The sequence below is a fragment of the Rhinatrema bivittatum genome, chromosome 3, assembly GCF_901001135.1.
Source record: "Rhinatrema bivittatum chromosome 3, aRhiBiv1.1, whole genome shotgun sequence".
NCBI classification, from domain to species: domain Eukaryota; kingdom Metazoa; phylum Chordata; class Amphibia; order Gymnophiona; family Rhinatrematidae; genus Rhinatrema; species Rhinatrema bivittatum.
In genome coordinates this window covers 126,138,353-126,160,320 of record NC_042617.1, presented here as the reverse complement: position 1 = coordinate 126,160,320, position 21,968 = coordinate 126,138,353, and the positions used below count along the sequence as shown (strand labels likewise).

Below are 21,968 nucleotides of genomic sequence, written 5' to 3'. Positions count from 1 at the left end.
TAATAGATTGGAGACCAAGGCCATCAGATGGGCCCTACTATTTGTTCTGTCACTAATAAATTCTATCTGATAACATCATGGTGGTAGTGTACATGTATTTTAAAATGTGGCTCAAAAAGTATCTAAGACGGTGCTAATGCTGTTTCATATGCAAACAATTGAATATAGAAAAATATATTTTTAAGAGTACCGCATCAGCAAGCCTGTCAACGTATTTAATCTGGAATTGAACCGTTTGGTCTTATCTGCGGCTCTTTGCGGCTATATAGCCCATGATTAATGGACGGCTGTATTGCCTGCGATGTTAAAAGTATCAGAATGAAGAACTTCTTAAGCTCCATCTAGAGCGGCACCGAGGCTAGTAATCCAAGTGTCACGGCTGGAGAGAGCCTGTGGCAATTTGACTATTTGTGCGTCTGTCCCATGTACAGTCAAAAAGCCGTGAAGCTTGCAAATGATTATTTGTATGTTGTCTGAAATCGTGGCTCTGTCAGCCTGTAACAATGGCAAACAAATCATCCGTGTGTCCCGACTGTACAGTGTTAACCAACCTGACAGCAGCTGGTGTTTTGCTGCTAAGCTGCAGCTTCATCAGGGGTATTTTTCTAAGGAACAAACAGCATATAGCCGAAATTAGACATGTAATCAAGAACAAATATACTTAGCTTGGTAATGTTGATAAGCCAACCTCTTTTTCATGAATGCCAGGTCTCACAATGATTCTCAAAAGCGGGACAGAGACCACTGTACCCAGGCAATGAAAATTAAATAGCCCGCGGAAAAGTCAACGTTATGACGTCAAAGCAACGTCATGAGCATGGCAACCATGTCAACAATGTGAAAATGAACACTGTGGCTTATATTCTAGATGTCACTACTGTAATGGCATGTGGTGATTCTGAACAATATCTACAACTGTTCCAATTAAACGAGTAGCTGTGAAGCCTCTAAATGTCCTGTGTTAAGGCTGGAAGGGGCCATGTGTGTGCCCCGATGGTATGATATAATCAACCAAAGGGTTGCTGGATGAATTATTCAAGAAACACTTGTAGTTCTAACGTGGAATTAAGGCCAACAGGTTGTACTTTATTTAATAAATGGATCCAATGTTCTTGTAGTAGAAATGTATTAAAATCTCCACCACACCAAAATGGGAGATGCTGTCAGAACACAATCCCATAAAGAATCAAAACTGTGTGAAAATTCCAAACAATGTGATACTAGAGTAGTGACCCGTGCTTTATTTAGACAGGACTTGTTCTATCATCCTTGTTTTGAGAGTGTTTTGTTTTTCCTACATACCAGAGATTGCAGGGATATTGTATTATGTAGACCAATCCAACTGATGTGCAATCGGTGTGTTTTAACACCAGAGTAAAGTTGAGTCTGGAAAAGATAGCTGATGTTTCTATCATGATGCAAACCAAACACAAGCTGCATGCCTTATGCGAACCTGTCGTTGCTGCGTGATTGTTTTGCTGAATCCGAATGAACTAACTGGTCCTGTAGATTGGTCCCGCGTTGACTTTTCCACGGGCTATTTAATTTTCATTGCCTGGGTACAGCGGTCTCTGTCCCGCTTTTGAGAATCATTGAGAGACCTGGCATTCATGAAAGAGGTTGGCTTATCAACATTACCAAGCTAAGTATATTTGTTCTTGATTACCCGTCTAATTTCGGCCATATGCTGTTTGTTCCTTAGAAAAATACCCCTGACGAAGCTGCAGCTTAGCAGCGAAACACCAGCCGCTGTCGGTTTGGTTAACACTGTACAGTCGGGGCACACAGATGATTTGTTTGCCATTGTTACAGGCTGAAAGAGCCACAATATCAACAGACAACATACAAATAATCATTTGCAAGCTTCACGGCTTTTTGACTGTACATGGGACAGACACACAAATAGTCAAATTGCCACAGGCTTTCTCCAGCCGTGACTCTTGGATTACTAGCCTCGGTGCCGCTCTAGACGGAGCTTAAGAAGCAGCTTAAGTTCTTTTCTGATACTTTTAACATCGCAGGCAATACAGCCGTCCATTAATCATGGGCTATACAGCCACAAAGAGCCGCAGATAAGACCGAATGGTTCAATTCCGTCAGATTGAATACGTTGACAGGCTTGCTGATGCGGTACTCTTAAATATATTTTTCTATATTCAATTGTTTGCATATGAAACAGCATTAGCACTGTCTTAGATACTTTTTGAGCCACGTTTTAAAATTACAAAATACAGAAGAGGTGACTTTTGTTCATTCATTTTGATTCACAGGACCCATTGAGTGATCTTTTTGTTTATTATGGTAGTATACATGAACAATGGGGTGATGTGGTACAATGAAATAAACCCTTAGAGCCAACAGCTATGGAGAGGGAAATCCTTTTTATTCAATGCTATAAATCTTATATAATGCATACCTTATGGAGAGAAATAGTGCTATGCAAGGCACCATATAAAACTCTCTCAAATAATTCCACTGATAAGATATATTGGGTTTACACTTGTACATTTCCAGCCTCTCTACTGGGTTACACAATTGTCAAAATTTGATTTGCTTTTTACTATAAATCTGAATGGCTGAATGTTAGTTTGCTCTTGCTCTGCATGTAAATTATATCCCTCGCTTTGTATGCAAATATCTATGGGCCTGCTACAAGCTATGGTGCCAACATGACCTTGGTGTGTTTCTAAACATAGTTTCTGTACCAATACTTTTCTGTTTACATAGCATTTTTCTAGCTAGTCTGTGGCAGCTGCCTGGCTAGCAAAACCAAAGCTGCTATAATACTTGTTAGTAATTATAAAGTTACCTATGATTAACTTTTTAAAAAAAATTTTAGAGTAAGAATGGCTTCTTGTGACAGGTCAGTTTCACTACCTCTTCATTGCTTTTAACATATCTGCAATATGGGATATTAGTACCACATTAAGGGTGCCTGCAGTTGGCCACTAGCAATGGAAGCAAGTCTTCTGTTCAGGTGGGCAGAACTAAATCTGACTCTCCCATCCATGACTCATTGTGGGACTTGAGAATATTCAAGCCAACTTCCTCAGACTCTGGCTAAACCCTGGAGAACAGAAAACTCAGCCAAAAACCATTTCAGATAGTGCATCAATATGGATTGCTGGCACTGGATTTCATGGTGGCTTAAGCAAATGCCAAGGTGGGCTGGTTATTCAGCAGAAGGAACAAGGGGCAAACAGGATAGACATCTTGAGACTTTGGCTGAAGGATATCCTTTGTATTCCCTCTTTGGCCTCTGGGCAAGACACTGAAAAAAGTGAAAATCCTGCTTTCACAGTAATTCTGATAGCACCAGACTGGCCAAGGAGACTATGGTACACGGACCCAATGAGGTTACTGGTGGGAAGACATACCAGGCCTGTCTCCATTTTGTCTTGTGGCCTGGCCCTTTAAGAGGGCATACCTGCATAGGGAGGGCTATTCCCTCATTATTTCAACCATGTTAAAGGTGTGGCAGCCATCCACATACGTAGCTTATATTTGTATTTGGCAGCTGTTCAAAAGCTTCTGCCAAAGTTGTATGGTTCCCCCCTGTAAAGCAAGCATTGCATGCATTCTGGAGTTTATCTGAAAAGGTCTTGACAAAGGTTTATCCCTGAAAGTGCAGGTCAAGCCATACCTTGCTACAGATGGCCAATTAAGGACTTGCAGGTAGCCACGCATCCAGACCCTCGGGCTGATACAGAAAAGTGTGGGAGAGCCGGCAAGCTCCTGCTCTCCCGACGCACTCACAGGCCAGTGTCCTGGGTGTGTGATTCAGTATCTGCCCACATGCAAATGAGGGCCCACGGCAAAAGGAGGCAGCAGCTGTCAGTGGGTTTGACAGCCGATGCTCAATTTTACCGGCATCTATTCTCTAACCCGCTGATAGCCACGGGTTTGGAAAACGGATGCCAGCAAAATTGAGCATCTGTCTTGCGGGCCACGGGCAGACTTTTAAATTTTTGGGGCCTCTCACTTAATATTGCTATGATATTAAGTTGGAGGGTGTACAGAAAAGCATTTTTTCTGCTTTTCTATTCACTTTCCTGGTGCTGGTACTTTACTGTATTGGCTGCTCAAGAGGGCTGATTCTCTCTGAGACCCTGGGCAAGTGGAAGGCTGTTTCTTCCTGTCCTGTGGCAGAACCAAGCCAAAGTACAAGTATTAAGTGTAAAGAAATTTAAAATTAAGCCTTGAATACAAGTGGGAGAACCTAAAGGACTGTTTTAATAGGAAATTTACATTATAATGGGGCCAGGGTGGTTTCTGTCCCTTGTTTCCTGAAGAGATTCAGCTGGAAGAGCAATTTTTCCTCTTCCAATCCTTACTCTTGATTTCTTAAGTGATTCACTCCATAACACAACTCCATTAATACCATTGCCACCTTAGCTGTGAAGCAGGAGAGTCACACTACAGGGACGCTGGATTAGACTTGCATCATTACCGACTGGACATGCAAGCCAAGGCAGATACAGCTTTTTGGAGACGGTGTCTTTAGCGCAGCAGTCTTGCTCTCACCCGGGGGAAGTAAAAACTTAATTTCCCATGCATAAGGACTGATCTAGGAGGAAGATTAGGTGTTAACTACCTTTCCTTGAGCACTCCAAGGTCCACCTTAGATTACCATACTACCAAAGCCTAATACAATCTAGAAGTGATGTGCTATCTATCTTTCCTTCCCTTTCAACCCACTTTTGTGGGTGAAGACATGCCAGTTCTGTATTTTCAACATGGAAAAAAGGGAGAAATAGGGGAAATATAACCCAAGGGAGCAGGGAAGAGCATAGAGGGACTGAAGCTTTTTCCCTGTTCCAATTTGGCTCCTTTCCTTCCTTTTTCAAATTAAGGATAGGGTAGCTGTCCACTTCTTGTGCCTACAAAAGGCTACTGACAACTGCCTAAATGACTCCCTTATAGCTGCCTATTGTCACATAGGGGAAAAAGGTATGTTCTCTGTCTCAGCTGTGGAGGAGAAATCACATGAAAGGACTGGTCTAGCCAGATTAAAGGGAAAATAAGCAGGTAACACTAAACTTTAGCTTTTTTGTATTGACCTGATGGCATGTTGATGCCTCCCCAAGCTCCTCAACTCCCTTCAGGCCATGGGTTACAAGCAAATCATCTCTCCTACCCATAAAGCTGGGCACACCCTAGATTTGTTGTTTATTAACTCTCAGATCCTCCACTAACACTCCCGTCTGCACCCCTGTCCCATGGTCAGACCATACACTCATCAAACTTTACTCTATAAAGACCCCTGTCTCAAACCACCATATGCCCAACAACACTATTAATTATAGAAAACCCTGCCCCAGTGATCTTATTTCTGCCTTCTCCAACTCCATCCACAAACTCGATTGCTCTAATCCCAATGCCGCAATTGAATCCTGGAGCAACCTCACCTTAGACATTGCAGATAAACACTGCCCTATCATTAGACGTGAACGAAACCCTACAGCCAAGAACCAAACACCTTTGTAAACTGCTGATCTGAAACAAAAAAAAGAATGACCTTAGACAAAAAGCCTGGCGGAAAGACCCTTACTGACAGAAAGCTTCCACCTTCAAATCTGCACTTCACATTTACAGATCCTCCACCCTAAATGCCAAACGTGACTTCTTCCCTGCAAGAATACATGACTATATCTACAATCCAAAAGCCCTCTTCTCATACATCTCTAAACTCACCAAATCTGACCACCTCCCATCCCTGATAATGAAGCAAAGAACAAAAGTGAACTAGCTACTTCCATCCATAGCAAAATATCAAATATCCTCCTCAGATTCCCTCCCGAACCCCCTTATACCCCACAAGACCCCCTTTCTACACCTGCCACCCTAAACTCCCTTGAGCTCACCTCATCAATTGAAATCAATTCCATCCTCAAAAAGATGAAACCTGCCTCCCATCCTTCAGACACCATTCCCACAAAAGTGCTACTTTCGATGCCAAACCCTTAGCCACTATCATAAACAGCTCCCTCTCTTCAGGCATTGTTCCCAAACCCCTCAAACATGCCGTGATCAAATCCCTTCTTAAAAACCCTCCCTAGACCCACAAGGCCCATCTCTAACCTCCCATTCATCTCAAATCATGGAGAAGGTGGTCAACTCCCAGCTATCAAAACTACCTTGAAGAAAAATATTTACTCCACTACTCTCAATTCAGCTTCCGTAAGCACCTTAACACAGAAACCTTGCTACTCTCCCTCTCTGATCATCTCATCAGAGGAATGGACCAAGGTCATTGCTTCATCCTTGCCCTCTTAGATATCTCTGCTGCATTTGATACTGTAAGCCACACCCAACTCATCTCCTGTTTCACTGACATTGGCCTCTCAGGCACTGCACTAAGTTGGTTCACTTCCTTTCTCTCTAACAGGCAATACTCTGTTAAAATTGGCAATGCTGAATCCTCCCACCATGCCCTGCCCCAAGGAGTTCCTCCAAGGCTCTTCCCTCTCATCCACCCTCTTCAATATCTACCTCATCCCCCTCTGTCATCTCCTTGCAGACCTTGGTCTCAAGTTCTACCTTTACGCAGACTATGTTCAAATCATTATTCCTGTTTGCAACTCTATCACTAATGCAATTGAATTCTGGAAGAATTGCCTTTCCTCCATAAATACCCTACTATCCAATCTCCACCTCTCCCTTAACTCTTCTAAAACTGAACTGCTCTTCATCTCTCAAAATATTCCCCCAATCCCAACCTTGCAGACGATCCCGCCTTTAACTCCTACTTTATGCAGCCCTGCGCACAAAACCTTGGTGTGCAACTTGACCAGCAACTGAACCTACAAAATCCTCAAGGAAGGCTACTACAAGCTCAGTCATGAAAAAACTAAAACCCCTTCTGCATACCAGTGACTTCCGCACTTATACAAGCCACCCTCATATCAAAACTTAACTACTGCAATTCACTCTTTCTAGGCCTTCCCTCCACCTCTCTTAAACCTCTTCAGCTACTGCAGAATGCAATAGCATGAACTATATCCAATGCCCGAAATATGACCATATTATCCCTATCCTCAAATATTTGCACTGGCTCCCTATCCCCTCCCGCATTCTCTATAAAACCCTCACCATAATCCACAAAGCCATACACATCCACAACGCCAATTGGCTGGAAGAACCATTTCAACCAAAAAGCTCTAAGCGACTCACTAGAGCCTCCAAGAATGTGACTCTTCATGTGCCCACCCTAAAACATGCACACCTCATATCCACAAGGGAATGAACTATTTACATAGCTGGACCTACTCATTGGAACTCCCTACCTGCTAACCTACAATTGGAAACGTGTCCATCCAAATTCCGAGCTAACCTCAAGACCTGGCTATTCAAACAAGCGTACCCCCAATAACTTCAGCCCTGCTTCCCTTTATTCCTGACATGCCAGCTCTTTCCAGCTCTTCGAAGTACCTTGTACATATGTTACAACCTCTGATATAAACTGGTCTGTGATTGTAGGTGCAATCTCAGTCACAATTATTTCTACTGTGATAGTGGTTGCAATTTTAATTACAGCTACAATATTGTTGAATATTTATTGCCTCTGTTATCTTAGTTGTTGATGTTATTGCTTGGTTCACTTTCTTCCCTTACTAAGTTTATTGTTCCTATTTATCCAATGTATTTTCCTCCTTGCTGTTACCGTGTAAACAGATTTGATGTTGCCACAAATATCAGTATAGAAAAGTTTATAAATAAAATAATCATTCTTGAAAGCTAAGCATACATATATTAAGAGACTTGGTAATCAAATTGTAATACATATTAGTTAATAGGCTTCATTAATCTGAGTGGCCTTATTTACTAACTTGTGTTAATGTTTGTGATTTGGTAAATAGGCCTCTAAGTTAGGCCAGTGAAAAGATGTCACAGCTTATTTACTGACTTTAATTTTTCATGACTACATGAGCTAACACGACAACATCCTATTTTAAGTATATATGTGAGGGGCTGACATTTTCTTGAAACTTAAATTTTTTTCATTTTCTAGCATATAGACAGGTGGTCTCAGGACCAGTGGGTTATGCTCCCCTGCCAGCAGATGGAGACAGCAAACTGACGTCACAGTATATATACTCTTGCAGTGACCCCAGCCTGCCTGTATTTACCATCTCCAGCAGATGGATGTGCATCTTCCTATGGGGATTACTGTGAATTTTGAAAAATTTAAATTAAATGAAAACCCTGCTGTCCTGCAGTGATACCTAAAGATCCCTCCCCAGTTGAGAGTTCAGGAAGTGATTTCCGTGGTCCCTCAGAGGTGTACCTTAGTCGGTAGCTGGTTCCCAGCGTGGACTTAACTGCTTGTATAGCTGAAAAGCAGTGGGTGCAGAAGGCTGAGCATGGCAGTGATGGCAGATGCCCTGTCTCACTCCACAGCTGAAGACTATCTTTGTACTTAGCTGGTAAGTTTAAAAGAAACAAACATTTACCTATAGAAACAGGGTTTTAGGCCTTTCTTTGATCTCTGTGCTTGGTGCGTCGTCCCAACATTATTTCCACTCCTGCTAGGGTTAAGGGAACAGGGCAGCCTGGTAGGTTGAACAACCCTGTTAGGCTAGGCCCCACAATAGGCTTTTTTCGGTGTGCCACATGGTAGACCGCGGTGGTGGTTTCGCACGCGCTTGTGTGTGCTTTACTGCCCTCTACAGGACATTGGTATATGCAGTGCATGCTGCGCTAGGTGTGACCTTTGTGCGCATGGTGATATGCTCCAGCGGGGCGCACGATCACATGCGCCTTGCAGTGCTTATTGCTGTGGCACCTATAAACTTGTATATGCAACTTCAAGCGCGAGCAGTTTGAAGGCAGTTACTGCCACTCATGGCAGCTTAAGTGTCTTTCTTTGTGTTGCCTGTCATATTAGGGCTTCTCAGCCTGACTTGTCTTCCAACATGTCAGCACTGCTCGGATGCTTAGGGGGAGTTGTCTTCCTCTGTTTTGCTAAGCCTGGATCCTCTCATTCTGATGGTCTGGTTACAGCTTTGGCTGGCAGTGTACCAGATCTTGGTACTCCCTTGACTGGCTTCTCTGCAGGAGATTGCAGTTCAGTTGGGCCCGCTCCAGTATCTTCTGGGCTTGGTCTTGATCCAGCTGCTTTTTTCTTGTGGATAACATATAAAAAATAGTTAATGAGGTAGCCCAAGGAAATAAAAGCAATAAACAGGAGAAGAGGCAGAAAAATAAATACTATTTATAAATATACCTCAAGAATCAAGAGCTAATTCTTTTCTCATATTTTTTGGAAGCAGCATCTAGTCTGTGAACAGTCAGTATTGCTAGGGAAGGTGAAAAAATTGGTAAACTACATCCAACTAGTGTACAGTGAAAGTAAGATGTGAACCTCCAGGTTTCATAGACAAAACATTCAGAAAAAAAATAACTTAATGGTGGTAGCTAAACTATCAAAACTAACTGCTGTATAAAAACAGAAGTGAAAGATATAATCATGGTTTGGAAAGATGAGAGCCAAGTATGAAACAAATTCAATCTTGACCCAAATCTTAAATTCAGTCTTAATTTTGACTATTACTGTTTTTGGACATACAGATCGCTTTTACACAAGGCGTATTCATTACTGATAGCTATCGAAAATCCACTGACACAAAATACTTATCAATCAGTGTATGACACGGTAGTATAAATTTTGCTTCCAGGTTGAGTTTTGTAATCCATGTGTACAGTGAGCAACATTGGAGATACTATCTGTGGTGATTACCATAAGTAACTTAATCTCATTTCTGGTAAAATTAACGTTTCACATTTTGATTTAGTTTTTTTATCATTTCTGCACATTTATTTTCACTGCCTTTCTTCACATTGCCAGTTCTTTAATAGTACTGCCGCCACTACAGACATATTCCTTGTCACTAATTTAAAACAGTTGCCAACAAATACACTCCCTGTCACTCCCCATTTGCATATTTTTTTAATTCATCTTAAGTTTAGGGTTTCTATAATTGTTTATATATTACTTTCAGCCATTTACAGCGATATTTTTCACCTCCGTTTTTATATCTCAATTCATTTTGATAGCTGCTGCCGCCATTAAGTGATTTTTTTTCTGAATATTTTGTCTATGAAACCTGGAGGTTCACATCTTACTTTCACTGTACACTAGTTGGATGTAGTTTACCAATTTGTTCACCTTCCCTAGCAATACTGACTGTTCACAGACTAGATGCTGCTTCCAAAAAATTTGAGAGAAGAATTAGAAGCTCTTGATTCTTGAGGTATAAAAAGTATTTCTTATTTTTCTGCCTCCTCTCCAGTTTATTGCTTTTATTTCCATGTGCTACCTAATTTATTTACTATTTTTTTGGTTATCAATATATCTTTATGTATTTATGGTGTATTTTTAATTGTATTCTTTGGTCATAATCAATATCTTCTGTTCTTACAGTTCATATTTATTTAACCATTTTTTACAGTTATGAGCTAACCGTAATATCTCATTCTAAGATGTATTTCTACTTTTCATCATTTTACTTTATGCATACTTGTGTTAATTTTAATGTTTTATTTATGGTTTATATGCATCCGGTCTTGATTGTTTCACATTTTAAATTATGTATTTGTCATTTTTTAGTTTTTTAGTTTTTTACTTTATTTTTATATATTCCAGCCCCTGATGCAGCTGTTGTGCAAACCTCTGCCAGTTGGGCTCTTCTAACCAATGTAGTATTGTGCAAATAAAATATCTCCATCCTAAGGCAACAGGTCTGTCTTGTACTACTTTCACCTACTGGCTTAGACCGTCTTAAGTATTTTCACTGAGTGGGGAATACAGACGATGGAACTCTGCCACAGAGGTCAACGCAAAAGGCCATCTATTTTGCTCAGTTTGACTCAGCCAACATCGAACGGTGCAGGATGCATTCCTAGTCCCGTGAACGGAACCCCTCATGTATGCTTTCCCTCCAATACCCCTCATAACGAGGATGTTACAGAAGTGCATACAAGACTCAGCTGAACTAATATTGATAGCACCAGCGTGGCCCAGACAACTTTGGTACATGCACCTTCTACATCTATCCATCAAAGATCCAATCTCGCTACCAGATTGAGCAGACCTTTTATCACAGGAAGGAGGGACACTACTGCACCCAATGCATGCCTCCCTTCACTTAACAGCGTGGAGATTGAGTGGCTCCTCCTAATGGAGCAGGGCATCTCATCTGCACAATGTATAATTATCGAATCTAGGAAACAGTCTACAAGACGACATTATGGTTTTAAATGGAGAAGATACTCTGCCTGGTGCTCATCTAAGGGCATACATCCATTAGACTGTTCACCAGAATACCTATTAGAATATCTACACACATTGTATACAACAGGCCTTGCAACCTCATCCATCAGTGCACCTCAGCACCATAGCTGCATATCATAGGCCTCATAGGGGACAACCCATCTCAATTCATCCAATGGTATCTTGTTTTCTAAAGGGCCTTTCCCATCTGTGGCCTCCAGTTTCTAAACCTCAGATTCTGTTGAATCTAACTTAAACTTGGAACAACTCATGCTATCGCCCTTTGAGCCACTAGACTCTCAGCACACATCAAATACCTTACATGGAAGGTAGTCTTCCTCATTACAGTAACTTCTGCACATAGCGAACTCCAAGCCTTAATGCATTATAGCCCTTATCTTCAATTTTACCATCACAAAGCTGTACTTCGAACGCATCCATCTTTCCTTCCAAAAGTGGTATCCCAATTCCACCTAAATCAATCCATTGAACTGCCAACATTTTTTCCCAAACATCAGAATGACAGATTGTTGCACACATAGGCTAATGCTCTTTTGCAGTCCAATTACAAGAGGACAGTCGGTCACGAGCATCACAATTGTTTGTCATTCAACCCAAACGCACCAGGTCTTCCTGTAGCTAAATGGACTATATCCAGCTGGATTGCCCAATGCATTCAATTCTGCTTCCAGAAGAAGAAGTTGACCCAATCTTCTCATCCAAATGCACATAAAGTGCGAGCAGTTGTGGCCTCAATGGCGCATCTCTGACATGTGCAACCCATAGACATATGCAAGGTGGTTACAAGGTCATCCTTGTACACCTTTACGTCCCACTACTGCTTAGATCAGCAGACAACTGATGCCAAACTGGGATGAGCTGTTCTACAATCTTTTTCCACATGATTACACATTTGATTATCCACCACGATTAGAGTACGCTTAGACATAAAACCACATACTGCAGCGTGATCAGGAGCTTAGGACTCCCATGAGAGCATGGCTAATTCAGCCCTGCTATCAACTGCAGAAAAAGCAAATTTGCTTACTGTAAACAGTGTTTCCGATGAATTAGCCATGCTGACCCACCCACCTCACTGGATAGTCGACATACCGAACTTCATAAATTGCTTAATCACAGACTGAGGAGAGACTTTTTCTGCATGGGAAGGCACACGCAGCCGTACAGAGCAAAGCTCTGAACTCTACTTAGAAGTTCCGCCTCCTGGGCCCTGACAGTTCCCATGACAGCGTGGTTAATTTATCCTGCTATCTACGGAAACAGTTTACAGTAAGCAAACTTGCTTTTTCCCTGCTGCCTCTGGGTAGGGAAAGATGCAGAGGAATATCATGTGTCCCTTGAATGTTGAGACATATTGTGAGGTATCTTGAGGTTTCTAAACCTCTCAGGAAGATGGATCGCCTGCTTGTCCTCCATGATGGTAGTGAATCGGGCGAGCCAGCTTCACTTGCTACAATAGCTCGCTGGATTAAGGAGGTAGTCACGGCCGCATATGTGGATGCTGAACTGCCGTTGCCTAATCAAGTTGGGGCTCACTACACTAGGGCTCAGGCAGAATCATGGGTGCTAGATTGTCTTCAGTTGACACTTGCCAACCTGTGGCGTGGTCCTCCTTACACACCTTTTCTAGGTATTATCATCTGGATGTGCAGACCAGAGAGGACACATCCTGTACACATGTGGTTTTGACTGGACCACTTGTTCTAGATTCATCTGAGTAGACACTAAGAAATGAGAGAATACTTGCCTGATTTCCTGTTCTTTAGGGTAATTAGCTTCTTGCCCTTGGCTGTTGAATGATTGTGGTATGATCCTGTGTGGCTACATGTTCCAGGGGTTTACTGGTAAGTTAGTCAGTCCATAGACTAGTGTTGATTCTTTGTCTGAGCTCAGTGTTCACTGTTGGCTGAGTACTGAAATGGTGGTTAATCAAGTTTTTGCTAGTCCATCCACTGCTGGCTTTGAAGAGAATACTGGCAGGCTGATATCACTGTAGCAGTATATATACTGTGGTGTCAGTTTTGCTCTCTCATCTGCTGGTAGAGGTGCATAACCCACTGGTTCTGAATTCATCTGACTATTCTAAAGAGAAGGAAAGAATCAGGTAAGTAGTCATTTCTTATTTGGTAATATGGAAATGTGCCTGGTGGAGATGAGTACATTTGATTTCAAGCATAGGTTCTGTGAGGTAGGGATTGTAGACCTGAGCAGTTGGTGTGGATGGGCAGATAGACCATACAGCCAATCATGTTTGTATAATTTGTGGTGTCTTCCAGAGAAATTGAAATGTTAATTGGATGTATTAATAGTTTAGTTCAAATGGCTAGCCAACTTCTTTACTAAAACGCAGAGGGAAGATTTAAAAAAAAAAAAAAAAATTAAGTTACAATAACTGTCTTAGAACTGTTTCTATAGTGATACAAATTCAAATTTACAAAAATCTACTGTTCTCAACAAAATCTAAATTAAACACAAATCAATATAAGATACTATAGTTTTAAAATCTGGACAACTCACTACAAATTAGCAAAATCAAACAAGTTTTTAATTATACAGTACTATCAAACGAGTTAAATTGTGCTGCCTTCGATAAAACCTGATGCTTTCTCGTATACCCTCCCACATGCATCTTGGTTGCTCATTTAGATTTGTCATGGAATTCTTGGGCTTTGTATTTAAGATCTCCTTTTCAGAATGTATAATGCCGCAAGTGGCATAATGTGTGTTTTTTGTGTTTTTATTTTACAGTTTTTACTCTTCATCTTGCTCCAGTAGAAATGCAATGCTTGAGACCCAGCCTGTGAAGCATTATGGCATCACCTCTCCAATTAGTTTGGCAGCTCCCAAAGAAATAGATTATATCTACACTCAGAAGCTAATTGAAGCCATGAAACCTTTTGGTGTGTTTGAAGATGATGATGAGCTTAATCACAGGTGTGGCTTTTGATGTAACTGAGTATTCTCATAATCAAGTAACCATTAATGATAGAGGCACTTCACCTCAACCGATTGAAATCTGCCATATTAAAATTCCATCAGTAAGACTGTAGTGCTTAAATAGCAGTATACATATCAAACTGAAAGTAACTTTTTGCTCTGTTCTATAGTTATATTGTGAGTACTCCAAGAAAGCTCCTGTTCTGTGGTATACTAGCATCTCACTGAGCTGGTCAGAGCTTTATGTACCCATTGAAACTAGTGGGGAAATACAGCAGCCAGGTGTGGTGTTCTTTGAAAGGCTAAAACCTATAGAGAATAACTTTATGAATTTCAGATTGAACACTTTTTTTTTTATCTAAGCAGCAGCTGGACAAAGTGGGCCTTTGGTCTGATCCATTTTGGCAGTTCTAGCCACTCTTGGTTTTTCTGGCCTAGTTCTTGCTCTCTGGCTTTTGGAGCCTGGAACCTAAAGTTTGGATTAGCACTCAGGCTGTACACTGTTTACTTTATAGCCTTATGGTGCTAACTGAAGGCTTGTATTGACTGCTGGATAGTGGTTATTGTGGTAGGCATGTGTGACAGAAGTATTGTGGCCAATGGAATAGGCTTCTGAAACTTCTGAAGGCATATTGAAGAATTCTGCCATTTAAGAGTCCTTATGTGGAGGAGTTGGTTAAGCTTGGAGAGAATTTTGTTTCCCTATTTCTAAGAAGGATTCAAATACGTTTTCCATGTAAAAGGTCCTTTCCTGTCTGTAGTTGGCCAAGATTTCTAAAAGTAGGAGTTTGACGACAGAATTTCAATCCACAATTAATAAAACATCAAGCAGGTATGTGTTCTCAACCATTCTACCAATTCCAAGGATGTTAAGATGGCTATTGGGTAATATAAATATTACCCAACTGCAGAGATCATGGGTTGCAGCTGTCATGCCACAGGCTCTACTACTAGGCTTCCCAAATCATTGTGGAAATCCTGAAAGCCCAAATGAATGTGCAGATTATCTTACACTCATCAGGCTGTTTATTCATATTTATTGTGAATATCCTGAAAACCAACTAACTGGTATTTTATAGACTCACTCTGCCAAGAAATAACCTGTTGCAGGACCGCTTCTTTCAAGAGGCAGATCCTGAAAGGATTTTTAGAAATCATATTATGAATATTTTCATTGAAAGAGGTCAACTTTTATAAACATAAATTAGAATACTTTTATCCTGGTGTGTGAGCTTTCAAATAGTTTTTCTCTATTCCCCTTTGCATCTAAATATTTATTAAATATCAATTTTCCATTAGCTTGTCATTTTAAAGAAAATTCTAAGAAAGCTGTCCTGAAGCTCATGCACGTGCTAGAAGAATATCTTGTAGACAGTCATACTTTATGCTTAGTGATTTTAATAAGGGGTCCACATTCTTTTCTAAATCTACTATTGCTTTTCATATTGAAGCATTTTTACCTTTATTTCTGAATCCATCTTTAGAGGGAAAGGAGAATTCATACTTATCAGGATTGCTTTAAACATTTTATTATAAATTAAGTGTGCTGATCTCCATTTCTAGGCCCAAAGAAAGGGCATCTGGCTTCTAAGCTGTATGTCCAGATGGGTTAAGGTTATTGAAGAGGTCTCAGGAAGGGTCTTTCCTGTGGAGTTTTAGGCCTGGTGCCACTAAATCGTTTCCTAATTTGGCTGAAAGCTTCTTAATCTCTAGAGCTGCCCTTTCTTTGCATCACCTTCAGTGATAGCCCAGAAACCAGTTTTTTCTTTAACTTAATCTTTGCTCATTGTATCCAATATGTATTGGATACTTTTGTATTCTAATCTTTGCTGTGGCAAATGGTTAGCTTTGAGTCTGGCATATGCATACTTACATATATAATTTTGTTGTTTGGTTTAATCTAGCTTGTAAAATCTGAAAAGTGGTTTGGCGTTCTGTCGTGGTGAGAGTATGCACCAGTTCAAGTCCTGCTGGAAGTAACTCATGTAATCTGACTTATTGGAGTTGCCAACAGATTTCTTAGATATTTTACAGGATAAATCCATCAATTAAAAGGATGCAATAAGGGGGGGGGGGGGGGGGAGAATTAATGTACTATACTTAGCATTTTTCTCAGTTTTTTTTAAGCTGAATATTTTTGACCAAGTAATTTCTTGTAACTTGAAAAGAGATTTTTTGAGAGCCAGAAGTAGCTCTATGTATAGAGAAGGGCCCCCTCTGCCTAAATTTAGTTTTCAATATGTTGGTGGAAGAACAAATCAAATTGTCTAGTCTAACAGCAGTAAAACTCAACATGATTGTATAGGAAACTTTTCCCTTAATTTGAGGGTTTAAAGTACTACACTTTTACTTGGCAAAAGAGGTAATTCAGCTTCTGGAGACCAAGCTTGCTCTTAATGTGTGTGAAATGCAGTGCATGCCTATAGCAAGGTTGTACACTTGATTTCATCTATGAACTCGTACTGACACATCACTCTGGTCAGATTTTTTTCAGTAAATATTCAAGCACTGTATGAGCACGTGGCATGTATGAACAGTCTGCTGGATCGCCATCATACTTGTGTGTTTCCGGAGCATGGTTTTGCTAAACTGGGACTAATATTAAACCAGCAGTATTTTTTACTCTTCATACCCAATTGTCATTGTGGTTATAAGGAAGAGGGTAACATACCTTAGGCCTCTTAGATTCAATTTAAATCTACAAAACAAGAATTTTTCAGATGTATGCATACAGTGGTATCAAATCAAATTGCTTGCTTTCCCCTTCATACAGCGGTGGGTTGTATAAAAGTGAGATCCTTAAATATAGGGGAGCTACATGCAAGACTACATGGCATCCTATGATTATTCTCCAAAACAGCTGATTTTTGAGAATTCTGCTCTGTCAGAAAAGATCCCTAGACATTCTTATTCCACTGGACTTTAAAATATTAAAGCTTAACATTGTGTAACTTTTTCTATCAATCCAGTTTTATATATTTCAGTTGAAGTGCATTCCTTGGTACAAACAGATTACTGTCATAATGTACCATGGTGTCCTGGCATATAGATAAGGTATGCATGTAAGGCTTAGGGTGCTTCTGATTTTGTTGAGCCTTAATGTGTTAAATGCTAATTCTGTTTCTCATTGCAGGCTAGTTGTTTTGGGTAAATTAAATAATTTAGTCAAAGAATGGATTGCTGAACTTGGTGAAAGCAAGGTAAGAGCTTGTTGTCTCTGTTGTAATGCTTTTCAACACTTCATTGGTTTTTTTTCATATGTTTGAACTTGTTTGGGATATTTTATTTTAAAAGTTCAGTATGTATCCAAACCTGTCCATGTTGCTGCCCTTTTGATGTCCAGTCTTGCTGTTGTATTTAGAAAGATGCTTAGATTCTCGAGGTATCTAAATGTCAGTGCAGTACCTAAGGTAGGTATACTTGAATTTCAAGAGGGGGTTTGATCTTTAGAAATGCAAGATTATATACTAATCTTTACCCTGAAAGCAAGAAAAGGTTGTTGGGTCTATTCTCAACATTTTATTAAACAAGTTGTAACTGTGTTTACTGCTAGCATTTCTAAAAGTATTCTTAGTCCTATTTACCATATCTCTAATTGTATGCTCTGTATATGATGTAAATCTGCTTTAACCATGCATTTTTGGCATTGCTCTTTGCTTTTCTTAGAAAACATTTTTTCCCACAGATAAGCAGGCTGAATTAGCCATGCTGTCTGGGGACATCCCTCCAGGGTGGCTAGGTGGAGCTTCTCAAAGATGACAGAGCTTTGCTCTGTGTGCGGCTGCGCATCCTTTCCCGCATGGCTCTATTTTCTCTTCAGTCTGTCCTTTCTGTGCTGCAGGTTGCACATGGAGCTTTCACTCCTCAGAGCATCATTCAGTTAAAAAAAAAAAAAAAAAAAAGGAAAATGCCTGACCACCTGGCTTCAAATTCTGCCACTGCAGTAAGATTGTCCACCACAGACTGCCATAATTACTATTTATGCCTCAGCCCCGATCACAACCAGGCAATATGCAGGGACTGTAGCCTCATGTCCTCCCCCCCCCCCCCCCCCCCCCCCCGGCTCAGCATTCCCAGGGCTGCATCTGGATCACCCAAAAAATCAAAGGGTTTTCTCCATGGGACCACCAGTCAAACATCAGGATCAGGTGGGCCAGCCCATCCAGGCATGCGGAGCATCGGGGAATGCACCAACCCAACCACCGAGGCAATTGGCGCCTGGAGTCAAAGCCCTGATGCAGCTGGCCGAAGCACCACGCTGTCCCGACACTGCCTATGAAGCATAGTTGCCACATGCATTGAAGTCTAAGCGCAAGGAAGAGTTGGCTACTTGACGCATCAACACACAATCACTGAAAGTCATCAGAATCTCAGGCAGCCTGTCTACGTGGATGCAGACACAAGCATCCAAAGGTTGCCGGGATCCACCTGCCTTCAGCCCTTTGACTGGGAAGTCCTAGAAACCACCTCCAGCTGTGGAACTGCAGGGGGCCTTCACCCCTGATTTAGTGGACCTCATCTTTTCTGATGAGCTGGCATCTGAATATGCATCCATTGGCTCCACTCACTCAGAGTTTCTACTCAGAGTTTTCTTCAGTTTCCAGACAAGAGGTTGGTAGGGCAGTTGCAGGAGTCCTTCTAAAAGCGGCACGAGGTTTTCCTCAATGGAATGGGCGAACATCCATCCCAGAGGTCCTGACTCTGACATCCAACTTGCAGCACTGCCACCAAGGAATCACCTGGCAGAGAACTAATCTCGTCCGGGTGGTGGAGTTTTGGCCTAAAGGCAATGTCTCAAATTTCCAAGTTCTTGACCCAGTTCCTCTCCTCCATGGAGGATTAGGGAAGCAGCAAGTCCTGCCCTATTCCATGCAAAGTCTCCCTCCTAGGGCAGACCAGTTTCACCTCTGCAAGGGGACATTAGTCCAGAGCTTCGGTCCAGCAGGCCCAACTACCGGGCACTCTCCACAACTTGACTTCTCCTCCCTGCAGCTCTCGCCTCGTCACTGGGTTCCTCAATGGGTTATCAATCTGTCCTGCCGGAGAAGCAACCTGAGCTAGCCTCCCCTCCTGAAGTCCTTCCTATTCAAAATTTGTGGAGGTTGGGCACTAGACTCAACATCGAAACATGAAAGATGCCAGACCCTTGTGCTGAGGTTTTAGGGATCCTAAAGATTTTCAAAGTGTCGGTCAAACTAACCACCTTGCCTTCCCAAGCAGGGCTAGATGCAATTATGACACAGGCTTGGGTAATTCCCCTTTTCCAGGCAAGCGACCTCACGGGAAAACAGATCTTAAATTCCGGATGCATCAATCTCCATTCTACAGTGTGGTCCAACTCCCAAATACCTCTGCAATGGTGGTCTGCCATGTAGAGGGCTAAGAAATCACACCTTAATTCAAATATTCCTCCAGGGTGTGACTGGAAATACTTGGATGACTTCAGCAGAAGAGCGTTCCAGTTGGGTATGCTGAATGTGAAGATCTCATGTTTGTACGTGACAGTGTTTGAAGAGAGGTTTGTGTATTCTTCTGTTTGGTACAAACATGCGAGATTATGGTGTTGCTATATTGATGACATTCTTATAGTTTGGTCAGGTTCCAAAGGAGAATCTGAAGCTTTTTTCCCATCATTTAAATGTGTAGGATGTAAACCTTAAATTTACTTGAGATATCCAAACACAATGGGTTTCTTTTTTGGATATGAAAGTAGGCAAAAAAGATGGATTTTTTTGTGAATGAGCTGTAATGGAAGACCACAGATAGAAATGGATTATTGCATTTCACTAGTTTTCATCCTAAACATATTAGGGAAAATATTCCATTGGGTCAGTTCTTTAGAGTGAGGATTTGTTCAGAAATGTCATCTTTTAAAACATGCTAAGGATTTGCGAGAGAGGTTTAGTGTGAGGGGTTACCCAGATCAGGTGGTTAAACAGGCTTATAGAAGAGCACGGTATATCAATAGGGATCTTTTATTGGCCCCTAAAACTGTAAACTCAAGATCTTTAGTGTGTTTTACCCTATTCAAATAGGGTAAAACAAACTTAATGATTCAGGTCATTAAGCCATTGGCATTTGGTCAGTGGCTTTGAGGGTATGAAAGATCCCCCAATGTTTACATTTAGAAGATCAAAGAATCTTAGGGATTTTCTTGTGCATTCGGATTTGGTTTGTAGAGAGAACTGGGATGGTACAACTAGTGGACATTATCAGTGTACAAATTGTAGTGCTTGCAAATTTTGTTTATCAGTTCAATTTAACCATTCAGTCTCTGGGAAAAAATTCTTTCTGAGGGGAGTCACTACGTGTCAGTCTGTTTCAGTAGTGTATATTATAAAATGCCAATGTGGGTTGTTCTATGTGGGTAAGACATCGAGAAATTAAAACCCAGATATTAGAACATTGTAGTAGACTTCAAAATGAGGTTGAAATTGCCCCACTGGTGAAGCATTGGCATGAATATCAACATACAGTGGAAGAGCTCAGTTTTTTGTGATACAGGAAGTAAAGAACAGGTGAGGGGGCAACTTAAATAAAATATTGTTACGAATGGAGCAGAGATGGATTTTCTCTTAGGAACGTTGTGGCCCAATGGATTAAATGAAAGAATTGATTGGGTGGCATGCCTTTGAGTCTTTTGGATTTGTGCGGTTGGTTTCAATAAATCGATGTGTATATGGTGGTTAGACATAATCCCTTTAAAACAGATTTTGGAGACTGGTAAATGAAGGGAATAGTCCCTTTAAATTTTGGCGGGTAGTAGAAAGGGGCATAGATAAGATGTGCGAGTTTTTGATTGGTGATGAGGGAGGTAGGAGGGGAGTAGTTCATTTACTACCTTTGATTCGCTCAATGGCGGTGTATGAACGCTATGGAGGTGGCGGCGTTCTTTTGAAAAATTGAGGTAAGCTTCCTTCATTTCTTAGCGCATATATCTTACTTTTGGTGGGAAGATACAGGGATAAAATTTCTTTAAGCTTGAAAATTATCTTGATTTGATTCGCTATAGGTAACATGCAAAGGAAGTGTACGCCATAGTACAAGAGTGGGCATACTGTGAGATTTCATTAGAGGCACTGAAGAGTGAGAGTCGGAACATATCTGGATGTATGTCAAGTATTTTCAGGACTTATAGGTAAAATAATGATGTTTGAAGGAAAAATAAAGGGTTGGTTGGGAAGTATAGTTTTTTTTTTTAATTAAAGTTAATTCAAATTGTCAACTGTTGTAGATGAAACCTGTACAGGAATATGTTGAAGGTGTATAAGCAGCAGGAAATTCTTTGAAGTTCTCCTGAAGAAGCCTGTGGAAAGGCGAAACACGTTGAGGATGAGGAATTAAAAGAATTTGGTTTCAAGAACGAGGAAGAAATTTGTGAAATAGAATTCTTTCTGTTTGTGAACAAATTGATTTTGAAAGATTAGTACTGTAAAGGGGATTTTCATTTGTATGTAAACAATTCATTAGAAAAAATGGAGAAATTTTAATGTTGGGAGGTGATATGAAGGATGTGTGTGAATAAGTGGTATGAATGGTGTGTGTGATTATTGTATGATTATGGGTTGGGATTTTTAGATATATTCCTTGGGGTGATGTAAAGATTTGAGCATAAAGTCTTTTGGAAATTTCTTAATCAAAATTAATAGATTGTAATATGTCACTATGTTTGGAATGTGAAGATCCAGCAGCACCAATACTCTTATCGCTCAGTATCTATACAAGTGCCTACAGTTGC

General features: G+C 40.9%; 1 protein-coding gene across 4 annotated transcripts in view; it reads left to right on the top strand.

Moving 5' to 3' along the window:
* PAPOLG (poly(A) polymerase gamma) overlaps positions 1-21,968 on the top strand; it is a 246,617-nt gene that overhangs the window by 8,196 nt on the left and 216,453 nt on the right. For all 4 annotated transcript variants that reach the window (XM_029593721.1, XM_029593722.1, XM_029593720.1 and 1 more), the window contains exons 2-3: positions 14,042-14,227; positions 17,364-17,430. In XM_029593721.1, coding sequence (XP_029449581.1) covers positions 14,042-14,227; positions 17,364-17,430 — 253 coding nt within the window. The remainder of the gene's footprint in view (positions 1-14,041; positions 14,228-17,363; positions 17,431-21,968) is intronic.